At 42.6% G+C, this 19879-nt stretch overlaps 1 protein-coding gene across 4 annotated transcripts in view; it reads left to right on the top strand.

Annotated features, from left to right (window-relative positions):
* Positions 1 to 19879, top strand: part of ano6 (anoctamin 6) — a 145861-nt gene that overhangs the window by 108864 nt on the left and 17118 nt on the right. For all 4 annotated transcript variants that reach the window (XM_072551962.1, XM_072551963.1, XM_072551964.1 and 1 more), the window contains 7 exons: positions 299 to 359; positions 1503 to 1645; positions 2183 to 2260; positions 4578 to 4806; positions 5731 to 5900; positions 11928 to 12025; positions 16967 to 17091. In XM_072551962.1, the coding sequence (XP_072408063.1) occupies positions 299 to 359; positions 1503 to 1645; positions 2183 to 2260; positions 4578 to 4806; positions 5731 to 5900; positions 11928 to 12025; positions 16967 to 17091 (904 nt within the window). The remainder of the gene's footprint in view (positions 1 to 298; positions 360 to 1502; positions 1646 to 2182; positions 2261 to 4577; positions 4807 to 5730; positions 5901 to 11927; positions 12026 to 16966; positions 17092 to 19879) is intronic.

Raw genomic sequence — 19879 nt, 5'->3', positions numbered from 1 at the left:
TCCAAAATGCAGCACCTCAAATTCCCTATCTTAGACATTCCCTTGCTTTTAAGAAATGCAAGCTCATAATTTGTGTCAAATGTTGCAGCTTTGTCAGAATTCAGAGTATTCACCTTCATAAGTGCCAATAACTCCATATCGTGTTAGGTAACGTGGGAAATTAAATTTGGGATTGCACGTATTGCATAAAAATAAAATACTTTATAAGAATAGCACTAAATATTTCACATTTCACACCTGTTCATATTTGCAATAATATTGTGCAGAGGTTACTTATATCTTCATGCATCTTCCACAGAAATTATCCGTATTTGACAACTATGGAACTCTGGCCTATGCAGTGTTTATGGGAATTTGGGGTAAGTAAATGGCAGCTGTTTTGACTTCAGAACAATTATTGAATTTACTTTGTTTCTGCTCGCTGCATCCTGCAAAATGAAACACTACATCGATCTGTTAACCAATTCCTTAGACAAGCATCTACTCCCTCCACCCACTGATACCCAGTGGCAGCAGTCTGTATTATCTCCAAGATGAACTGCATAACTTCACCAAAGATCCTCAGACAGCACCTTCCAAACCCACGACCACTTCTATCTTGAAAGACAAGGGCAGCAGATATGAGGGAACACTACCCTTTACAAGTTCCCTCCAAGCCACTCACCATCCTGACTTGGAAATATATCGCCGTTCCTTCACTGTCACTGGGTCAACATCCTAGAATTCCCACCCTAAGGGCATTCTGTATCCTACAGCAGGTGGACTGCAGCAGTTCAAGAAGGCAGCTCACCCCCCCACCTTCTCAAGGGCAACTAGGGATGTACAATAAATGCTGACCCAGCCAGTGACACCCACATCCCACAAATGAATAATTTTTAAAAAAAAAAATGTGCTGGAAGGGAGAAAGTGCGGCCGGCATAGGAAGAGCTGTGGGAAACGTGTCTGCAACCCTGTCTTTCTCCCCCTCCCTCCCTCAAGGTGATTATGCAGTGCTGTATGATACGGTGATGTTCCTTTGCTGTTTTATGTCCCATAAAGTGTGCTGCAAATCCATATTCACTATTTTGTTCACTCATCTGTTCTGGAAGATTTTGTGGAAACAGCCATCTGGTGGTACCTAACGAAGCAAATGATATGTATCGCATTTGGTCCCATAATCCCAATCCATCACAAATAACCTACCCAAACTGAACTGGACTCTAATGAAATTAAATGGCAGGGAAAGATCTTTATGAAAATTGTCATTATTTTACAACAGTGTGTCACTCTTGTGCTGTGAACTGTTTTCACAATGAAGCTTTAATAGCTGCTTCTTGCATGTATTCTGTGACATAATAATATTCATTTTATTCAAAATCTCAGCAAGTAACCTTTCGATCAATTTAGCTTTGCTGCTGGATTTCACTTGAGCTTCCGCTTGACTTGATTCTCAGTTAAGTCCTACAATGATGCTCATTCATTGATGTCTGGGAGCTATTATAACACCATCTGATCTTTGGCAGTGACTGTGTTTCTGGAATTCTGGAAACGCCGGCAGGCTACATTGGAGTATGAGTGGGACACTGTAGAACTGGAACAGGAAGAGCCACGGCGACCAGAGTATGAAGCAAAATGCACTATTCCAAAAAAAAATCCAATCACACAAGTAAGTGAGTGGATTGAGTACAGCTGTTAAGACTTGTTAAAGTGCATGTGAAACGACTTTCTGAGAAAGTTTTGCTTTCCCTTTTTAATCATGTTTATATCAGATGTACAAATCACACAGTAAGTTCGCACAAAAATGAAACTCTGCTTTGTGGCCTGTTCAAAACCAGAAAAGAAAACTGAGCGATGGCACCACTATGTTGTAGATTGAAGAAAATTCCAATCTGTGCAATTCTTTCCCCCCAAACTTGGCAACGCAAACGAGCCGGACAGAAGGATTTACATTCTTTTGATTTAGCTTGTGATGACTTGCATTGTACTTTTCAAGTTGCAGTTAGGTAATGGAAGAAACATTTTAGTACAATTAGCCTCAGTTTAGTGAGATCCATTCAAACCTGAAACATAGCATTGACTCATCTTCAATGTGTAGAGCTGAGGCTTCAAATCAAGACTCTCATCTGAGTGACAGGCTGGAAAGTGGGATGTTTTGTTTTAATTTTTAAAGAACACTTTATAATAGTTATGATTTTATTTCCAGGAAGAAGAGTTGGTTCCTTACTCAGCCTGTGGAAAATGTATGCGACTGGTTTGTGGTGGAAGCACAGTTCTTTTCTGGGTATGTCCAGTGTTGATATTATTTATGAATTTGTTAATTTATTCCAGGGAGATGGGGATAGTTCAGTCAATGCAGCGCACACTTATTATAAATGGAAAATGCTTTGAAATTGTCCCTTGAAGGAAGCAGGTGACGTTGCCACAAAATTCAGAATTTTTCATTGAGGAAAATAGGAAAAAGTTGATCATGTTTACTTAATTTGAGCAACATCAAGATTGTTAAAGAGCAGAGATTGTGAATTAAAGAACCGTAGGTCATATAGCAGAGAGGAGAAGACCTGTAATGGCTGTGCCTGTGAAAGCACTAATTCTTGAACAGAAGCCATATATTTTCATTATCATTCTTTTGCATGTATTTAATCCAAATTCTCAATAACGTTATAGCAACATGTTACAACTTGAGGTGAAGATTTTCAACTTCTAAGGAATATCCTGATGTTCGATGGTTCAGTTGTCTGGATAGCTGGAGTGATGTAGAGATGGATATGGTTCCTAGAGCTACAGGGATCAAAGGGCATGGGGAGAAAGCAGGGACAAGGTTGGATGATCAACCATGATCACATTGAATGGTAGACCAGGCTCGAAGGGCCAAATGCCCTACTCCTCTTCCTATTTTCAATGTTTCTATGGTTAGAGAATGTGTTGAGTAATGCCGACAGTGCATGTTCAATCACCATAATAGTTGAGGTAGTTCCTGAAGTCCACCACCTTACCTTTCCTCAAAGTGACATTGAAGCATAAGTTGTGATTAGCAACTATGGAACTTTGAGAACACCCTGTGCAGAAAGAGTGTGAGACAACAATTTGAGTTGAAAATGTTCCATTTTTTTCTCTCATCTTCTTAAATAAGGATAATGCACTCCTAGTTTGCAGAATGTCTTTTTCCTTGTACAGCAATTCCCTTTAACTGTGCATTACTGTTTCATAGAAACAGGTAATGTTCCAAGTGCTGAAAGATGCAGATAGAAGAGACTAGAAGTAAAAGGGAAGAGAAGAGATAGGAGAGAAAACGGATATAAGACTGAGAAGGAAACAAAGAACAGTACAACACAGAAACAAGCCCTTTGACCCATCAAGCCTGCACCAACACATGACACCTTTCTAAAGGCATCTAAAGGTGTCACTGGGGTGCCATAGTGACTTAGTGGTTAGCATTGCTGCCTCACGGTGCCAGGGACCTGGATTCAATTCCAGCATCAGGCGGCTGTGTGGACTTTGCAACATTTTCCCCATGTCTGCCTGGATTTCCTTCGAGTGTTCTGGTTTCCTTTCACAGTCCAAAGATGTGCAAATTAGGTGGATTGGCAATGCTAAAAATTCCCATTGTGTTCAGGCTAGGTGGATTAGCTATGGGAAACGCAGGGTTCCAGGGGTGGGTCTGGATAGGATTCTCTTTGGAGGGATGGTGTGGACTTGATGGGCCTGCTTCCACACTGTAGGGATTCAGGGATGAGCTAAAAACCTTTTGCCTCTTTGTAGGCGGAGGGGAAACATCACTGTTGTAGTGGATGTACATTTTGATAAGATATGGTTATTTGTGTGTGTGGACATTTCATTAATTGTTCAACAATAACTTGTTTCAACCAAGAATTTTCACATTTCACTGTGTTGGGATACTGTGATATGGCATTGCCTTATTGCCACTCACTAGCTGTGCAATGACGTTGTGTACTGTCCTTCCATGGCCACACCAGTATTAGGTTTCTGATCTGATGATACATAACCAAATGTTGAACATTGTGAATGTACACTCATTGTGCTGCTTACAAAGATGAATTAAAGATTGTCAGTGAGCACTTTGGAGGGGGAAGGATAAGAGCACGAATTGGGGTGAGAAGCAAGTTGTAAAACAACAGAAATAAAATTAGAAGAGGAAAATTAGAAACAAGGAGGCGTGGTTAATAATTGACAGAAATAAAGAATATTAAAATTATGTGAAAGAAAATAATGAAAGATTGAGCAATTTGAATTATTAATTGACTTGAAAGTTGAATAGAAAGTGAGGAATCAAAATAAATTTATGCCATTCTATTAGAAAAGATGCAATGAATACTGGTCTTCCTGGGGCTCCTCTTTTATTTAACCCACTGTCTGCTAACTGAATTTGTGTTCTCGAAGTGGTCTGTCTCTGTCTTTGCTGGATCTCTGTAAACTACAAATTCATTATTTGAGAAAGTTTATTTTTTCTGTCTATAGAATTGAAATATATATTGTTTAGAAGTTAAAAATATCAAGAACCTTTGTTAAATTTAGTGATTTTTAAATTAATTTTCTTTGGATTTCATGATACATAATTGCTTCCGATCAAATTCTTCCAGATCTCATTAATTATTGCCTCAGTAGTTGCCATTATTGTCTATCGGTTGGCTGCCTTTTTGAACTTCTCTGCCAAGCTGCCCACGGCAATAGATGACAATCTGGAACCTCTCAAAGACTACCTGACTCCACAGATGGCAACTTCTGTAACAGCATCTCTCATTAACTTTTTGTTCATTATGATTTTGAATATTCTTTATGAGAGAGTCGCAATATGGATCACTGACTTTGGTAAGTTCACTTTCTAATGTCATTGAGTGAGTCCCAATACGAAATGTTTTAAATGTTAGGAAAGGTGACAGTTTTGTGGTATTATCGCTAGACCATTAATCCAGAGATCGAGATACTGTTGTGTGGACCTGGGTTCAAACCCTGCCACAGCAGATAGTGTAATAAAAATCTGGAATTAAGAATCGATTGATGACCATGGAATCTGTTGGTTTCGCTCAGGCCCTTTAGGGAAGGAAACTGCGGTTGGTTCATGGTCTGACCTACATGTGACTTCAGACCCACAGCAATGTGATTGGCTCTTAGTTGCCCTCTGGGTAATTAGGACTGGGCTATAAATACTGGCCAGTGATGCCACATCTTGTAAATAACAAAATAAAATTGTAAGAAATATTCATCTTGTGATTGATGAGGTCATTAGTTTAAAAATGGTTTCCTAAGTAAATGCTTAAATTAATCAATAATATCTCAACATACATGTTGTGTATACATTGCAGTAACTAAGAATGTTATGTGCCATAAAAACATAATGCTCCTGTACTCAATTTGCGTGAAACTCAAACAAAATTATATATCTACATAGTCATTGCGACGGGATATCAAATTTGGTCGGATTGAATGTCAGCTTGGCTTTGTTGGCAGCTTTTTGCACCAGAAGGTGATGAGTTCAGGCTCCTCATCAGAGTGTTTGTAGAGAATGTAGTCAGGTACTTTACAGCATTATTGAGTTTCTGGATTCCATTCAGATGCACGTTGTTGCATGTTAAAGTTGCAATGGGAACATGATAAGTTTGACACTGTGAAAGTTTACAATCAAATTTGCTGATCCTCTAAAGTCTTCTCTCTTTTACATTATTTTCTCATACAAAAATTATTTAGTTTTTACTTGTAAAAAATTTTTTACTGATTGATTTTATTTTTACACAGAACTTCCAAGAACACAGACAGACTATGAAAACAGTCTAACTGTGAAGATGTTTCTCTTCCAATTTGTCAACTACTATTCCTCTTGCTTCTACATTGCTTTCTTCAAAGGCAAGATTGTGGGTTATCCTGGAGAACCAGTTTACTGGTTGGGACGATTCAGAAATGAAGAGGTACCAAGAATAAACAGCTTTATTTTAAATAATTGGCTTGCCAAATCACACATTTAATATTGATATTTTTGTATTTGTATTATAGAGATGTGGTTTTGTTATTGAACTAGCAGTCTTAAGGTAATGAGATGATAATCAGGAAAAGATGAATTTACATCCTGTAGTGACACTGAGATTATTAACTCAGTTTTTTTGAAAAATTCGGAGATAAAATGCTGGTAGCATTAAAAATGGTTAGAGGCTGTTGGATTGCCGTAGAAATCTCGACTGCCTTAATTTTGTCCTTTTAGAGAAGCAATCCTCCTTGCTTTGCCTGTTCCAGCCTATATTTGAATGAAGTTCCACAGCAGTTTGGATGACTCTGAACTGCCATCTGAAGTAAGCCAGAACCCATTGGGGAGACTGGGCGCCTCCTAACAGAGCGCTTTAGGGAACATCTCCGAGACACCCGCACCAATCAACCAAACCGCCCCGTGGCCCAACATTTCAACTCCCCCTCCCACTCTGCCGAGGACATGGAGGTCCTGGGCCTCCTTCACCGCTGCTCCCTCACCACCAGACGCCTGGAGGAAGAACGCCTCATCTTCCGCCTCGGAACACTTCAACCCCAGGGCATCAATGTGGACTTCAACAGCTTCCTCATTTCCCCTTCCCCCACCTCATCCTAGTTTCAAACTTCCAGCTCAGTTACTGTCTCCTTGACTTGTCCGACCTGCCTATCTTCTTTTCCACCTATCCACTCCACCCTCTCCTCCTTGACCTATCACCTTCATCTCCTCCCCCACTCACCCATTGTACTCGATGCTACTCTCTCCCCACCCCCACCCTCCTCTAGCTTATCTCTCCATGCTTCAGGCTCACTGCCTTTATTCCTGATGAAGGGCTTTTGCCCGAAACATCGATTTCACTGCTCGTTGGATGCTGCCTGAACTGCTGTGCTCTTCCAGCACCACTAATCCAGTATTTGGTTTTCAGCATCTGCAGTCATTGTTTTTACCTTGTTGATTTTAACCCGACTGCGAATCCTCTTGCAAGGATGCCTGCCTTGAAGAAGTTTTCCTCCTCTCTCTACAAGAATCTCAGGGAGTCCCTCTCCCACTGAAACTCCCAGGTCATTTCCTCTGCCCTGAAGCTCTTCAACCATGCTGTGAAACAAACTCGGTACCACAGCCACATTTGCTTCCTCAGTGCATGCCTCCGTAACCAACTCATCCCACACGGACTGCAGACCACCTTGAAACCAGCAGAATTCGGACCCGAACAGGACAAACAGTACAGACTACAGATTCAAAAACACCAGCAACAGTTCTCCTTCAGGATCCTCCGCTCCACGCTTGCAGCAATGCGCCGTCACCTAACCTCTCTACAGTCAGCCCTGCCTCAGCTGAGGGCCACACTCTCTCAGAATTGCAAAGGACCCACTCTGTACTACATCCTCAGGAGAATTCATACTCTCAACAAACAGTATTTCAATTCCATCTCAAACATCAAAAACTGTAAGTACAACAAACTTTTATCCACCCACCTCCATAACCAGCGCTCCTCAAACATTCCAGAAGATTCCCCTGGCCTCGGAAACACCATTAGCCATGCGGCTGACGCAGCTACCACCCCCACGCTGTCACTTCCGCCCACATCATGGCCACTCCCACAGCCACTTCCAGCCCTCACATCATCGCTGATGCCACATGCTCAGTGACTCCCGCCACCCCTACTGCCATGATCACCACCACTTCCGCCTCCACCAGCGCCACTCACCTGCATTCTGCTGACACGCCCCCCATAGACCCCACTGTCACTATCCCCACCCCCCAGAACCCCGAGGGCAACATCACCCCAGCTCATGCCTCCACCCCCATTCCCCCCACTATCACACCCACTCCAGGTACTGGCTCCGACCCCACTCCCAGCTCCACACCCACACCAGATCCCAGCTCCCGGCCCTGCCGAGTTTTCACCATCCCTCCAGACCTCCCACTCACTGAGGACGAACGATCAGTCCTCAGCAAAGGACTCACCTTCATCCCCCTCCGTCCACGCATCAATGAATTGAATACAGGACGTGACATCGAACAATTCTTCCATCGCCTCCGCCTCCGAGCTTACTTTCACAATCAGGACTCCCGCCCACCTTCTGAGGACCCCTTTGCCCACCTCCAACACACTGCATCCACCTGGACACTCCGCGCTGGCCAATTACCTGCCCTCGACCTCTTCATTTCCAACTGCCGCCGGGATATTAACCGCCTCAACCTGTCGTTCCCCCCTCCCCCACTCCAACCTCTCACCCTCACAACGTGCAGCCCTCCAATCCCTCTGCTCCAATCCCAACCTCACCATCCAGCCAGCGGATAAAGGGGGCGCAGTGGTAGTCTGGCGCACTGACCTCTACACCGCTGAAGCCAAATGCCAACTCGAGGACACCTCTTCCGACTGCCCCCTCAACCATGACCCCACCCCCCATCACCAAACCATCATCTCCTAGACCATACAGAACCTCAGGAGATCTCCCACCCACAGCTTCCAACCTCATAGTCCGGGAACCCCGCACTGCCCGGTTCTACCTCCTTCCCATGATCCACAAGCCTGACCACCCTGGCCGACCCATTGTCTCAGCATGCTCCTGCTCCACTGAACTCATCTCTACCGACCTTGACACTGTCCTATCCCCCCTAGTCCAGGAACTCCCCACATACGTTCGAGACACCACCCACGCCCTCCACCTCCTCCAAGACTTCCGTTTCCCCGGCCCCCAACGCCTTATCTTCACCATGGATATCCAATCCCTCTACACCTCCATTCGCCATGACCAGGGCCTCCAAGCCCTCCATTTTTTCCTCTCCAGACGTCCCCAACAGTACCCTTCCACTGACACTCTCATTCGTTTGGCCGAACTGGTCCTCACCCTTAACAATTTCTCCTTTGAATCCTCCCACTTCCTCCAGACCAAAGGCGTAGCCATGGGCACACGTATGGGCCCCAGCTATGCCTGTCTCTTTGTTGGCTATGTAGAATAGTTGATCTTCCGTAATTACACCGGCACCACTCCCCACCTCTTCCTCCGCTACATTGATGACTGCATTGGCGCCACCTCGTGCTCCTGCGAGCAGGTTGAGCAATTCATCAACTTCACCAACACATTCCACCCTGACCTTAAATTTACCTGGACTATCTCTAACACCTCGCTCCCCTTCCTGGACCTCGCCATCTCCATTAGTGACGACCGACTTGACACTGATATTTTTACAAACCCACTGACTCCCATAGCTACCTGGATTACACCTCTTCCCATCCTATCTCTTGCAAAATTGCCAACCCGTATTCCCAATTTCTCCGCCTCCGCCGTATCTGCTCCCAGGAGGACCAGTTCCACCATAGGACACACCAGATGGCCTCCTTCTTTAGAGACCGCAATTTCCCTTCCCACGTGGTTGAAGATGCCCTCCAACGCATCTCGTCCACATCTCGCACCTCCGCCCTCAGACCCCACCCCTCCAACCGTAACAAGGACAGAACGCCCCTGGTGCTCACCTTCCACCCTACAAACCTTCGCATCAACCAAATCATCCACCGACATTTCCGCCACCTCCAAAAAGACCCAACCACCAGGGATGTATTTCCCTCCCCACCCCTTTCCGCCTTCCGCAAAAACCGTTCCCTCCATGACTACCTGGTCAGGTCCACACCCCCCTACGACCCACCCTCCCATTCTGGCACTTTCCCCAGCCACCGCAGGAACTGTAAAACCTGTGCCCACACCTCCTCCCTCACCTCTATCCAAGGCCCTAAAGGAGCCTTCTACATCCATCAAAGTTTCACCTGCACATCCACCAATATCATTTATTGTATTCGTTGCTCCCGATGTGGTCTCCTCTACATTGGGGAGACTGGGCGCCTCCTAGCAGAGCGCTTTAGGGAACATCTCCGAGACACCCGCACCAATCAACCAAACCGCCCCATGGCCCAACATTTCAACTCCCCCTCCCACTCTGCCGAGGACATGGAGGTCCTGGGCCTCCTTCACCGCCGCTCCCTCACCACCAGACGCCTGGAGGAAGAATGCCTCATCTTCCGCCTCGGAACACTTCAACCCCAGGGCATCAATGTGGACTTCAACAGCTTCCTCATTTCCCCTTCCCCCACCTCATCCTAGTTTCAAACTTCCAGCTCAGTTACTGTCTCCTTGACTTGTCCGACCTGCCTATCTTCTTTTCCACCTATCCACTCCACCCTCTCCTCCTTGACCTATCACCTTCATCTCCTCCCCCAGTCACCCATTGTACTCTATGCTACTCTCTCCCCACCCCCCACCCTCCTCTAGCTTATCTCTCCATGCTTCAGGCTCACTGCCTTTATTCCTGATGAAGGGCTTTTGCCCGAAACGTCGATTTCACTGCTCGTTGGATGCTGCCTGAACTGCTGTGCTCTTCCAGCACCACTAATCCAGTATTTGGTTTTCAGCATCTGCAGTCATTGTTTTTACCTTAAACCAGAACCCAACCAAGTTGTATCAAAACTCTTATCAGAGTTTCAAAAAGAGACCGGTCTTTTCAGTTTGGCAGTGAATGCTGACCTCCCTATCAATGTGCATGTACCAAAAAAAAACAAAATATCGTGATAAAGGCAAAATACTATAGTTGCTGGAAATCTGAAACAAACACAGAGAATACTGGAGAAACTCAGCAGGTCTGGCAGATTTGGCAGTGTTAATGTTTGAAGTCCAGTATGACTCTTCAGAACACTGAATGAATGAATGTTTCATTGTCACATATATCTAGGAAGATACAGTGAGAAGTGTTTCACAGTCTGGTTTGACATACAAAAGGATAAAAAGAAAGTACTTAAATAGAGTTCATTTGCACCGGCTGGGATCCCAAACACAGCTATAGGACTTCTGCAAGGTCCCTGCTCCAGGCCTACCACAGCCAGGAGCCCCCGGGCACTGACACCACCACAGTCGACAAGCCTCTGCACCTTTTAACTAGCACTTTATGAAGTGGCATTTTTAATGGACGAGCAAAAATTATATACTTCAAATACCAGAGCTTTACTGTGTTATTGCAATCTCCGCAATATCAGAGTAGTTCATTCAGGGTATGGGTGAGAAGGCTCTCTGCTGGTAAGTTTTACTAAAGGCGTTATTATTTAAAGGATTTATACTGTAACTAAAATAGAACAGTGATTTGTACACCCCGCACTATGTTTCTGTTATTTAGTGCATGTTTTTACATTGGCTATGAGGACCCCTCGATCAACTGGAATATTTGATAACCTGGTCCCATGCGGAGGTTAATAAAAGGTTTGCTGTAGTTCAGTGAGCTTACTTTCCTCAATGGAAAGTTTGTGATGCACAAGTTGCCAACAGTGTGGGTTCAGTTCCCACACTGGCTGAGGATACCCTGAGGGGCTCTCCTTCTCAACCTCTCCCCTCCCCAAGGTGACACTCCAGGTAAACCACTCACACCACTTTTCCAAATTCCTCTCCTGCCGTCATTCTTTAATCTGGCACTGAGTGGGTAATTCATCCTTTGGAGCTGAAAAATGTGTTGCTGGAAAAACGCAGCAGGTCAGGCAGCATCAAAGGAGCATCCTGCTCCTTGGATGCAGCCTGACCTGCTGTACTTTTCCAGCAACACATTTTTCAGCTCTGATCTCCAGCATCTGCAGTCTTCACTTTCTCCTAATTCATCCTTTGGAACCTTGTTCATAGCTATACATACCCATAATTATCGAGTCCCTTACTAGGATTATATTTCTGTTCTGCTTTCACCACATTCCCCACATTGCAGTCCATCTGGTGCTGTTAGGAATATTTTCTGATTGTCTATAAGTTGTCACAATCCCCTCAATTTAGTCTCTTCGACTGTATGTAACATTATATCTTGAACTCAGGTCTTTTATTTATAATCGCATTCTGTTTGAATTTAAGTTTCTCCAGCAATTTCTGTTTTTGTTTCTGGTTTCCAGCATCTGCAGTTCTTTGTTTTTTTTTTATTAAAGATTAACTTCTGTTTGTGAAATTTATAGTGTGACCCAGGAGGCTGCCTTGTAGAATTATCAACTCAGCTGCTGATTATAATGGGAGGAAAAGCAATATGGAACAATGTTCAAGAAGTTCTCATTCCGTAAGTTAATGAATTCTCAAATGTAAAAGATTCTAGAAATTTACAAGGTAACATATGATAACAAGAATTTCAACTTATATTTACATTATGCCTTTAATGTAATAGAATCTCCCAGGCTCCTTTACAGGAGCATCAAAAAGAAATATATATCAGTGAGATGTATGAGATATTAGATCAGATGACCAAAAGTGTGCATAGAGGTAGGTTTTGGAAACATCTTAAAGTAGGGATGTGAACTAGAGGGGAGGGGGGAATAGTGCAGATTTTAGAGCTTAAGCATCCTGAAGCACAAGACCGTGAGACATCAGAAGAGAAGCAGGCCATTTGGCCCATTGAATCTATTCTGTCATTCAATAGGATCATGGCTGATCTGATAATCCTCCACTCTGCTTTCTTTCCTTTCCACCATAACCCTTGATTTCTGATTTAAAGATCTGTCTCTTCCAACTTTGCATATACTTAGCAACCCATGTCCAACAGCCCATCTGCAGTAAAGGATTTCGTGGATTCACTGCCCTCTGAGAGAAGATATTCCTCCTCATCTCTGTCATAAATGTGTTACCCTTACACTTAAGATTAAGCCCTCTGGTCTTAGACTCTCTGAGAAGGGGAGACAACTTGGTCACCAATGAATTAGGGATGCTCAAGAGAACAGAGTAAAAAGGAGTGCAGATATTTCACGGGTTGTAGAGCTGAATGAGATTGTATAGATGTAAAGGGTCGGAGCCATGGAGGGATTTGAAAGCATTGGTCTGACTTTTAAAGTCAAGCTGTTTTTGTGCAAGAAGTATTGTAGACCGCCAAGGCAAGAAATTTAAAAATCACACAACACCAGGTTATACTCCCAACAGGTTTATTTGGAAGCACTAGCTTTCAGAACACTGTTCCTTCTTCAGGTGATGAAGGAGCAGCACTCCAAAAGCTAGTGCTTACGAATAAATCTATTGGAACATAACCTGATGTTGTGTGATTTTTAACTTTGTCCACACCAGTCCAACACTGGCATCTCCAAATCAAGGCAAGAAATAACAATCTGTTTTAACTATCATTACTAAAAGAAAGTGGACCAATGGATAGGATTAAAAGTTTTGATTATTGAAGGTATGTATGATTCAAGATTTGCATGTATTTCCCAACATTGCACCTTATTGTGGAAGTGTAATTCACCTGCCGCACATGCTATACTGTAATCCGTTTTGGATTTTCCAGCAATGTTCTTTGCTCTCAGATTCCTGGTCTCTGCTTCCCATGAATGCTCAATGTTAGTACTACGTGGAAAACCAAAATCAAACTTGCCCATCACTGGGTGTAAGAGTGATTAATGAATGAGTCTCAGATCTGATCATGGACATGATTTGAATAGTTTGGTAGGAAGATGTTGTATTGTGAGAATGTATAACTGTTACTCCTGTTTATTAAGTTCAGACTTGGTTTTGTTAACAAATTTAAGCAACGAATCACAAGTGCATTCCTGAATAAAAGGCTCACAGGTTTGATGCTGAGTCCATGTTGCACTAACTGAATTTTTCTGTAGTATAAGCTGGCTTAATTTGCCTCAGCACAATGGCTTAGAGAGGGAAAATTATTGAGTGAAGGCTGGAGTCTGTTTGATTGTCTCTTCAAAAGTAGTCCAATAGTTTGTCTACACTCATTGTTGGGTCTTGCACATAAATAGCAGTCTCTTAGATAAAGTGAAGAAGGTATCCAATATTTGTGCAACTAATTGTGGAATCCCTACAGTGTGGAAGCAGGTCGTTCAGCCCATCGAGTCCAAACTGACCCTCGGAAGAGCATCCCACCACATCCTCATAACCCTGCATTCCCCATGGATAACCCGCCTAGCCTGCAGATCCCTAGAGGGTAATTTAGCATGGCCAATCCACCTAACCTGCACATTCTTGGACTGTGGGAGGAAAGGAGAACACTCAGAGGAAACCCACATGAATACTGGGAGAACGTGCAAACTCCACACAGACAGTCACCCAAAGCTAGAAGGCTCGTGCCTGGTGCTGTGTGGCAGCAGTACAAACCACTGAGCCACTGTGCTACCCTTAAATGGGTGAGATGCAATGAAGAATGGCAACATTGAGAATTATTGGAAACAGCAACAAGAGTGGGAGGGTAATGAAAAACAAACAATTTCTAGTAATCCATTCCAAAAAAACTACAGTCCAAGTGGCAACCACAAGAAATATCCCCGGTATCCCTAGAGAAACCTAGGAAGCTAATGAGTATTTCCACGGATACTCCATGCAGTATGGTCCATATGAGATACGTTTTCTGTAAGCTAAGTTAAAAATCTAATTTTAAATATAGTTTTCTTTTGAGTACTGCGTTTATTACAATTATATTACATATGTATGATCATGTTGGAATGTTACTGAATTGACCATTCTTCCTTCTTAGATTGTCTGCTTTTTCATTTTGACAAAGTCTTTTGCATTTCCCTCCCTGAACGACAAACTCATCAGGACTGCGAATGGCTGACCAAAACCACAATTGTGTTTCCTTTTTCCTGCTATCCCCGAAGCTTATGATGGAGTTATCTACATTTGTGTATTTATAATAGTTTTAAGGGATGGAATTGTATGCAGTGGCAATATTAAATGGCATTTTGCGGGAGTCCAGAAAGTTACAGTCACTCTCTCTGGAATGCATTCAAACCTGTTTTCAGTAGATAAAATACTTAACAACATGTTCCATCTCGTTCTAAAGTCAGAAGCTAAAATTAACACTTAGTCAAATCAATTGATGCATGGAAGAGTAGATAGGTTAGTTTGCTTTGTGTAAACATGCAAATATCATACTTAGGAATATTCATAAGCTACCTGTACTTTCCTGTTCATAAATAAGAATATGAAAATACAAGAAAGCATTGCTATTTGACTAATTCAACTAACTGTTCCCAAAAAAAATGTAATCCATCACAGAATCTACCGAACCAAAATTTTTAATCATCTGATTTGATGTTTTGAAAATTTTGTTTCTGATCTTCTATGTTGTTGTTTTTCTAATTTTCTTGACACATTCATTTTGATCTTTCATCCTCTGGTTCTGTACTCAAATCCAACACATTTATGTACCTGAACTAAGGAGGGGTCACTTGGCTTGAAATGTTAACACTGGTTTCTCTCCACAGGTGCTGCCAGACCTGCTGAGCTTTTCCAGTAATCTCTGTTTTGTTTCCGATTTACAACATCCACATTCTTGCGGTTTTCATTTATGTACTGGATTGGGTATCATAGTAAACTAGGATTGCAATTCAAAATCCAGAACCAGACCAGAGTCGGATGGAGATAAGTGGAGATTGCTGAAGTAGTGATTAAAGGGGAAAGTTTCAAGAGGCTTTCAAAGGAGGTCCATGGGTGTAGCATTATGTTCCAGGAAGTGAGAGAGCTCAGCACTAGTGTTGGGGCAGATGGAAAGGGAAGTCTCCAGCACACCTGAAGAGTGAGAGAAATTATGCTAAATGATGTGAAACCTTAAGGCAAGGTAAGAAAAACACTAGACTTTTTGGGGAAGAAAATGCAGGGCACCATTGTTCTGAAAGAGTTTAAGTTCATGTATAATGGAATGTCAGATAAACATACCCATGCTCAAACGACCATCAACAGTCTGCATTCAGGTCAATCAACCATTTCTCACACCCTCTGCTTAATTAATCCTATTCTGTTCCCTCTCTACAGTTAGGCAGATAGGGCCTCAGTACAATGATTCATCCAAAATCTGACACCTCCAACAATGCAACACTCTTTAAATACAACATGTGTGTGTCAGTCATTATTTTTGTTTTCAAAACCCCGGAGTGGGTCTGGAATTGAGAACCTTGTGACTCAGAGATGAGAGAGTCACCAAAAAAGTACGGCTGACATCAGAAACCTAACTAAAACACAAAAGACAAAGGAAAAAAAATCCAGTGTATGGCTTGCAGTTGTGCAAGCAAGTTCAATTGAAGCATCCCAGAGGACATTTGATAATTATTTGGATAGAAATGGAAAATGGTGGCACAAAGCAGGAGGTTGGCCCTGGGTGATGATGCTTGGTTGACGAGCCAGTGCAGGTACAGTGGGCTGAATGGCCACTTTCTGTGCCATAATAATTTTGCAGAAGCCCATTAGCGTTCTTCCTGCACTGCTGAGTGTTCACCTGAAGTGTGGATATTACAGTGACCTAGGTGGTAACTTAACACCGGGAGGTGTGGGCAGAGTCTGGTGCCTGGTCTCCTCTGGTGGTCTTGAGGAAAGAGGACAGTCCTGCTCTGCACCCCACCGTCCACCTCTGGGGCAATTCCTCCGACACTACAACCGTGTCGGGCAGTTTCTGGATGGCAGTGATTGATCTGGTGCATGGCGGGGTTAAAAATGGCACTGTCAGTGGGGATATCAAAAGATCCTGGCAGTGGTGTGTACTGAGGCTGGTGAGAATAAGGTAGTGTACGACTGACACTGTAGAGACACAGTGCATTTGTAACAATGTGAACAGTGTAAAATTGTGGGAAAGGACTCATTAGAGCTTAAAAAGAGAAACCCTTTGTGAACATTACACCAAAAAAATTGCATGTGTCAATGTAGTCCGGTTGCATTGACCTAGGGACGGATATTGGGCTGTGTGCTGGGAGACCTCTGTTACCTTTTTCTGCATAAGACCACGATATCTTAGATGTCCATCTAAACAGAAAGGTGGAACTGTGATATACCATCTCATGTGAAAGTCAGCATTCCCAACAGTAAAGCCTCACAGTGACCTTCTGAAATTCCAGACAAGTGATAGTCCCATCTTATCCTAATTGATCAACTTAGCTAACTGCTTGAAGAATTCCAGTAGGTTTTTGGGCATGGGCTAATTGCTCATTATGTTAAGGTTGCTTGCTCTTGCTTTCCATTCACCGGGATACGAAACCTTGCCATTATTTACCAAATGTCGGTTGTTCTTGTTGTACAGGTGGTTAAAGAACCTTATTGGTCGGTGTCGTGCAAAATCAGAAGAGAAACTTCCCCGATGGGAGCAAGACTATCGGCTGCAATCCATCTCAAAGTTGGGCTTATTTTATGAATACCTGGAAATGGGTATGTTCTTATGAATGCAACATGTATTGAAATGCTTCTGCTGTTGAATTCATCTCTTACTAATAAAGCTGTTTCACCTCTGATGAGGAGTATGAGTAACATCGACTGTCATATGAATTTTCCCATGTAATGCAAACACTATTAATTAAAACTATTCTGTCATGCTGTACACCGCTTCCATTTATTTATGGCAGATTTGTTAATCCCTGCTACTGTGTGAGTCCTGAGATCAGAGACCCTGCATATCTTAATAGGAGACTAGATTCAACAAGCACTTAGGAACCCTCCAACCACAAGGGATGAATGCAGATTTCTGCAGCTTTCTCATTTCCCCTCCCTTCACCTTATCTCAGTCCCAGCCCTCAGTCTCAGCACCGCCTTCTTAACCTGCAATCTTCTTCCCGACCTCTCTGCCCCCACCCCCTCTCCGGCCTATCACTCTCACCTTAACCTCCTTCCACCTATCGTATTCCCAATGCCCCTCCCCCAAGGCCCTCCTCCCTACCTTTTATCTTAGCCTGCTTGACACACTTTCCTCATTCCTGAAGAAGGGCTGATGCCCGAAACGTCGATTCTCCTGTTCCTTTGATGCTGCCTGACCTGCTGCGCTTTTCCAGCAACACACTTTAAGCTCTGATCTCCAGCATCTGCAGTCCTCACTTACTCCAAGCACTTTGTCATGTCAGCATCTCTACCTAGGAATTAGATCATCCAAAGGATAGCAGTTTGGTTCACAATAAATTATCTATTGTCCCTAGTGCCCTATTATAAGGTAAGATAGTCAAACCACCAGGAAAATTTGGATTGATTCCTTTTTATATATTGACAGTTATTTAGAAAGGTCAGTGTCCTTGTGTTCATTCTGTGATTGAAACCTCCAGTTTAGTGCACGCACAATCTTACACATGTAAGGAAATTTTCTGATTCAATGCTCCTGATGCATATCCTGATGACTACACGCCTCAAGTCCATAATGCTTTGTTTCAGTGGACAAAATGGCTTGATCCTGATATGGACAATTTTTGCACATGTGGCACGTGCAGGGAACCATTCACGTAGACAATCTCACCGATATTTCATTGTATTATAAACAAAACGAATGACGTATGATCAAGAATGCACATGAGAAGTAGAAACTCGCTTCCCTTTCCCACTTTGGCCACATTTCACTTGTTCAATCAATAATTGGAGTTCCACGTTTCCACTAACTGATAAAAATGTTGTTTAAAAAATAATAATTTGTAGAACTGTTTCATAAACAGTTGTGTAACCACTGGTTATCCATTAAGGCAGAGTGATGGAGCGAGTAAATATATTCAGATGTTTTCCATATGAAAGTAATTTATAATTTTTGAATTGAAATTACTAAGTAAAAACTGAAAGAACTGCAGATGCTGGAAATCCAAAGACAAAAATAAGAAAATTCTGGAAAAGCTTAGCAGTTCTGGCATCATCTGTGGAGAGAAATCAAACTTAATGTTTTGGATTGAGTGACCGTCCCTCAGAACTCAAGGAGGAAGGGACTGAGGAAGGGTTGCTGGACCCAAAATGTTAACTCTGATCTCTCTCCACAGATCTGCTGAGCTTTTCCAGCAACTTCTGTTTTTGCCAGTGAAATTACTGTGCTGTTACCCAAAATATTTGGATTTCGTAATAAAATTAAAATTGCACTGTATAGTTTTGCTTATTTTTAAATAAATATACCTATTTAAATTGCTAAATAAGGGAAATATTTAAAATACATAACTGCAGAACGCCTTTTTTTAACCGACAAGTAAGCTGTTTCTGGACATTTTGATTTTTGTTTCATTTTAAATTAAATTTCTGGTCTCACCAGCAACCCTCAGATTATTGAGATCTAATGACATGGAAAAGTACCTTCTTACTGGATGCTACAATCTTTGCTCATTGTAGAAGAATTGTTTCTGAAAGTTGTGAAGCATCATAATTATCCTGTTAGTAACATCTGACTAATTTCGAAAAAATGTTAGATACTACTTCATTCCCATGAAGGTAACAGGGAGGTGTTTTAGTGGCATTAATATAAAATCAGATATGCATCACTTTTTCCTCAATATTGCATCTCATGAATGTAGAGAGGCATGTTACAGCTATTAGTATTACTTAAGTGAACTTGAGACGTTCATGATATGATTAAATAGTATGCAGACACCAACCTGATGATCATTGTGGGCTTGCTAATTTCACTTGGATAGATGCTTCATGTAGTTGCAGTGTTACTTCACAGGAACATTTGTTTGAAACACAGAGTTGATACTAATGTGATAGATTAGTGAATTACGTGGCAGTCTGTTAAACTGTCTCATTTGTGAAGTCAAATTGCACAAGTTTCATTTGGAAACTTCTCCATAAGGACAAATATATTTTGCAGCAGCTTTAAACAGATTGGGGTGGACAGGCCATGTGCTGGCCATATTAGATTTCCACTGTAGCCTATTTCTATCAGTACACCCCTTTAGTACTTAAATCATAGAGTCATAGAGATGTACGGTACAGAAACAGACCCTTTGGTCCAACTCGCCCATGTCGACCAGATATCCTTAATTAATCTAGTCCCATTTCCCAGCACTTAGCCCATCTCCTTCTAGCCCCTCCCTGTTCATATACCCAACCAAATGCCTTTTAAATGTTGTAATGGTGCCAGCCTGCACCACCTTCTCTGGCAGCTCATTCCATACAATCTCTTGTCATATGTTTCTCTCTGGATCATTCTAAGCTTAGCAAGGGTAAGTGATGTGATGTGAATATGTAAGCCAAAATCTGAGTT

Source organism: Chiloscyllium punctatum, chromosome 32, assembly GCF_047496795.1.
Source record: "Chiloscyllium punctatum isolate Juve2018m chromosome 32, sChiPun1.3, whole genome shotgun sequence".
NCBI lineage: Eukaryota > Metazoa > Chordata > Chondrichthyes > Orectolobiformes > Hemiscylliidae > Chiloscyllium > Chiloscyllium punctatum.
Note: the sequence above shows the minus strand (reverse complement) of the source record. Positions and strands in the feature narration are given on the sequence as shown.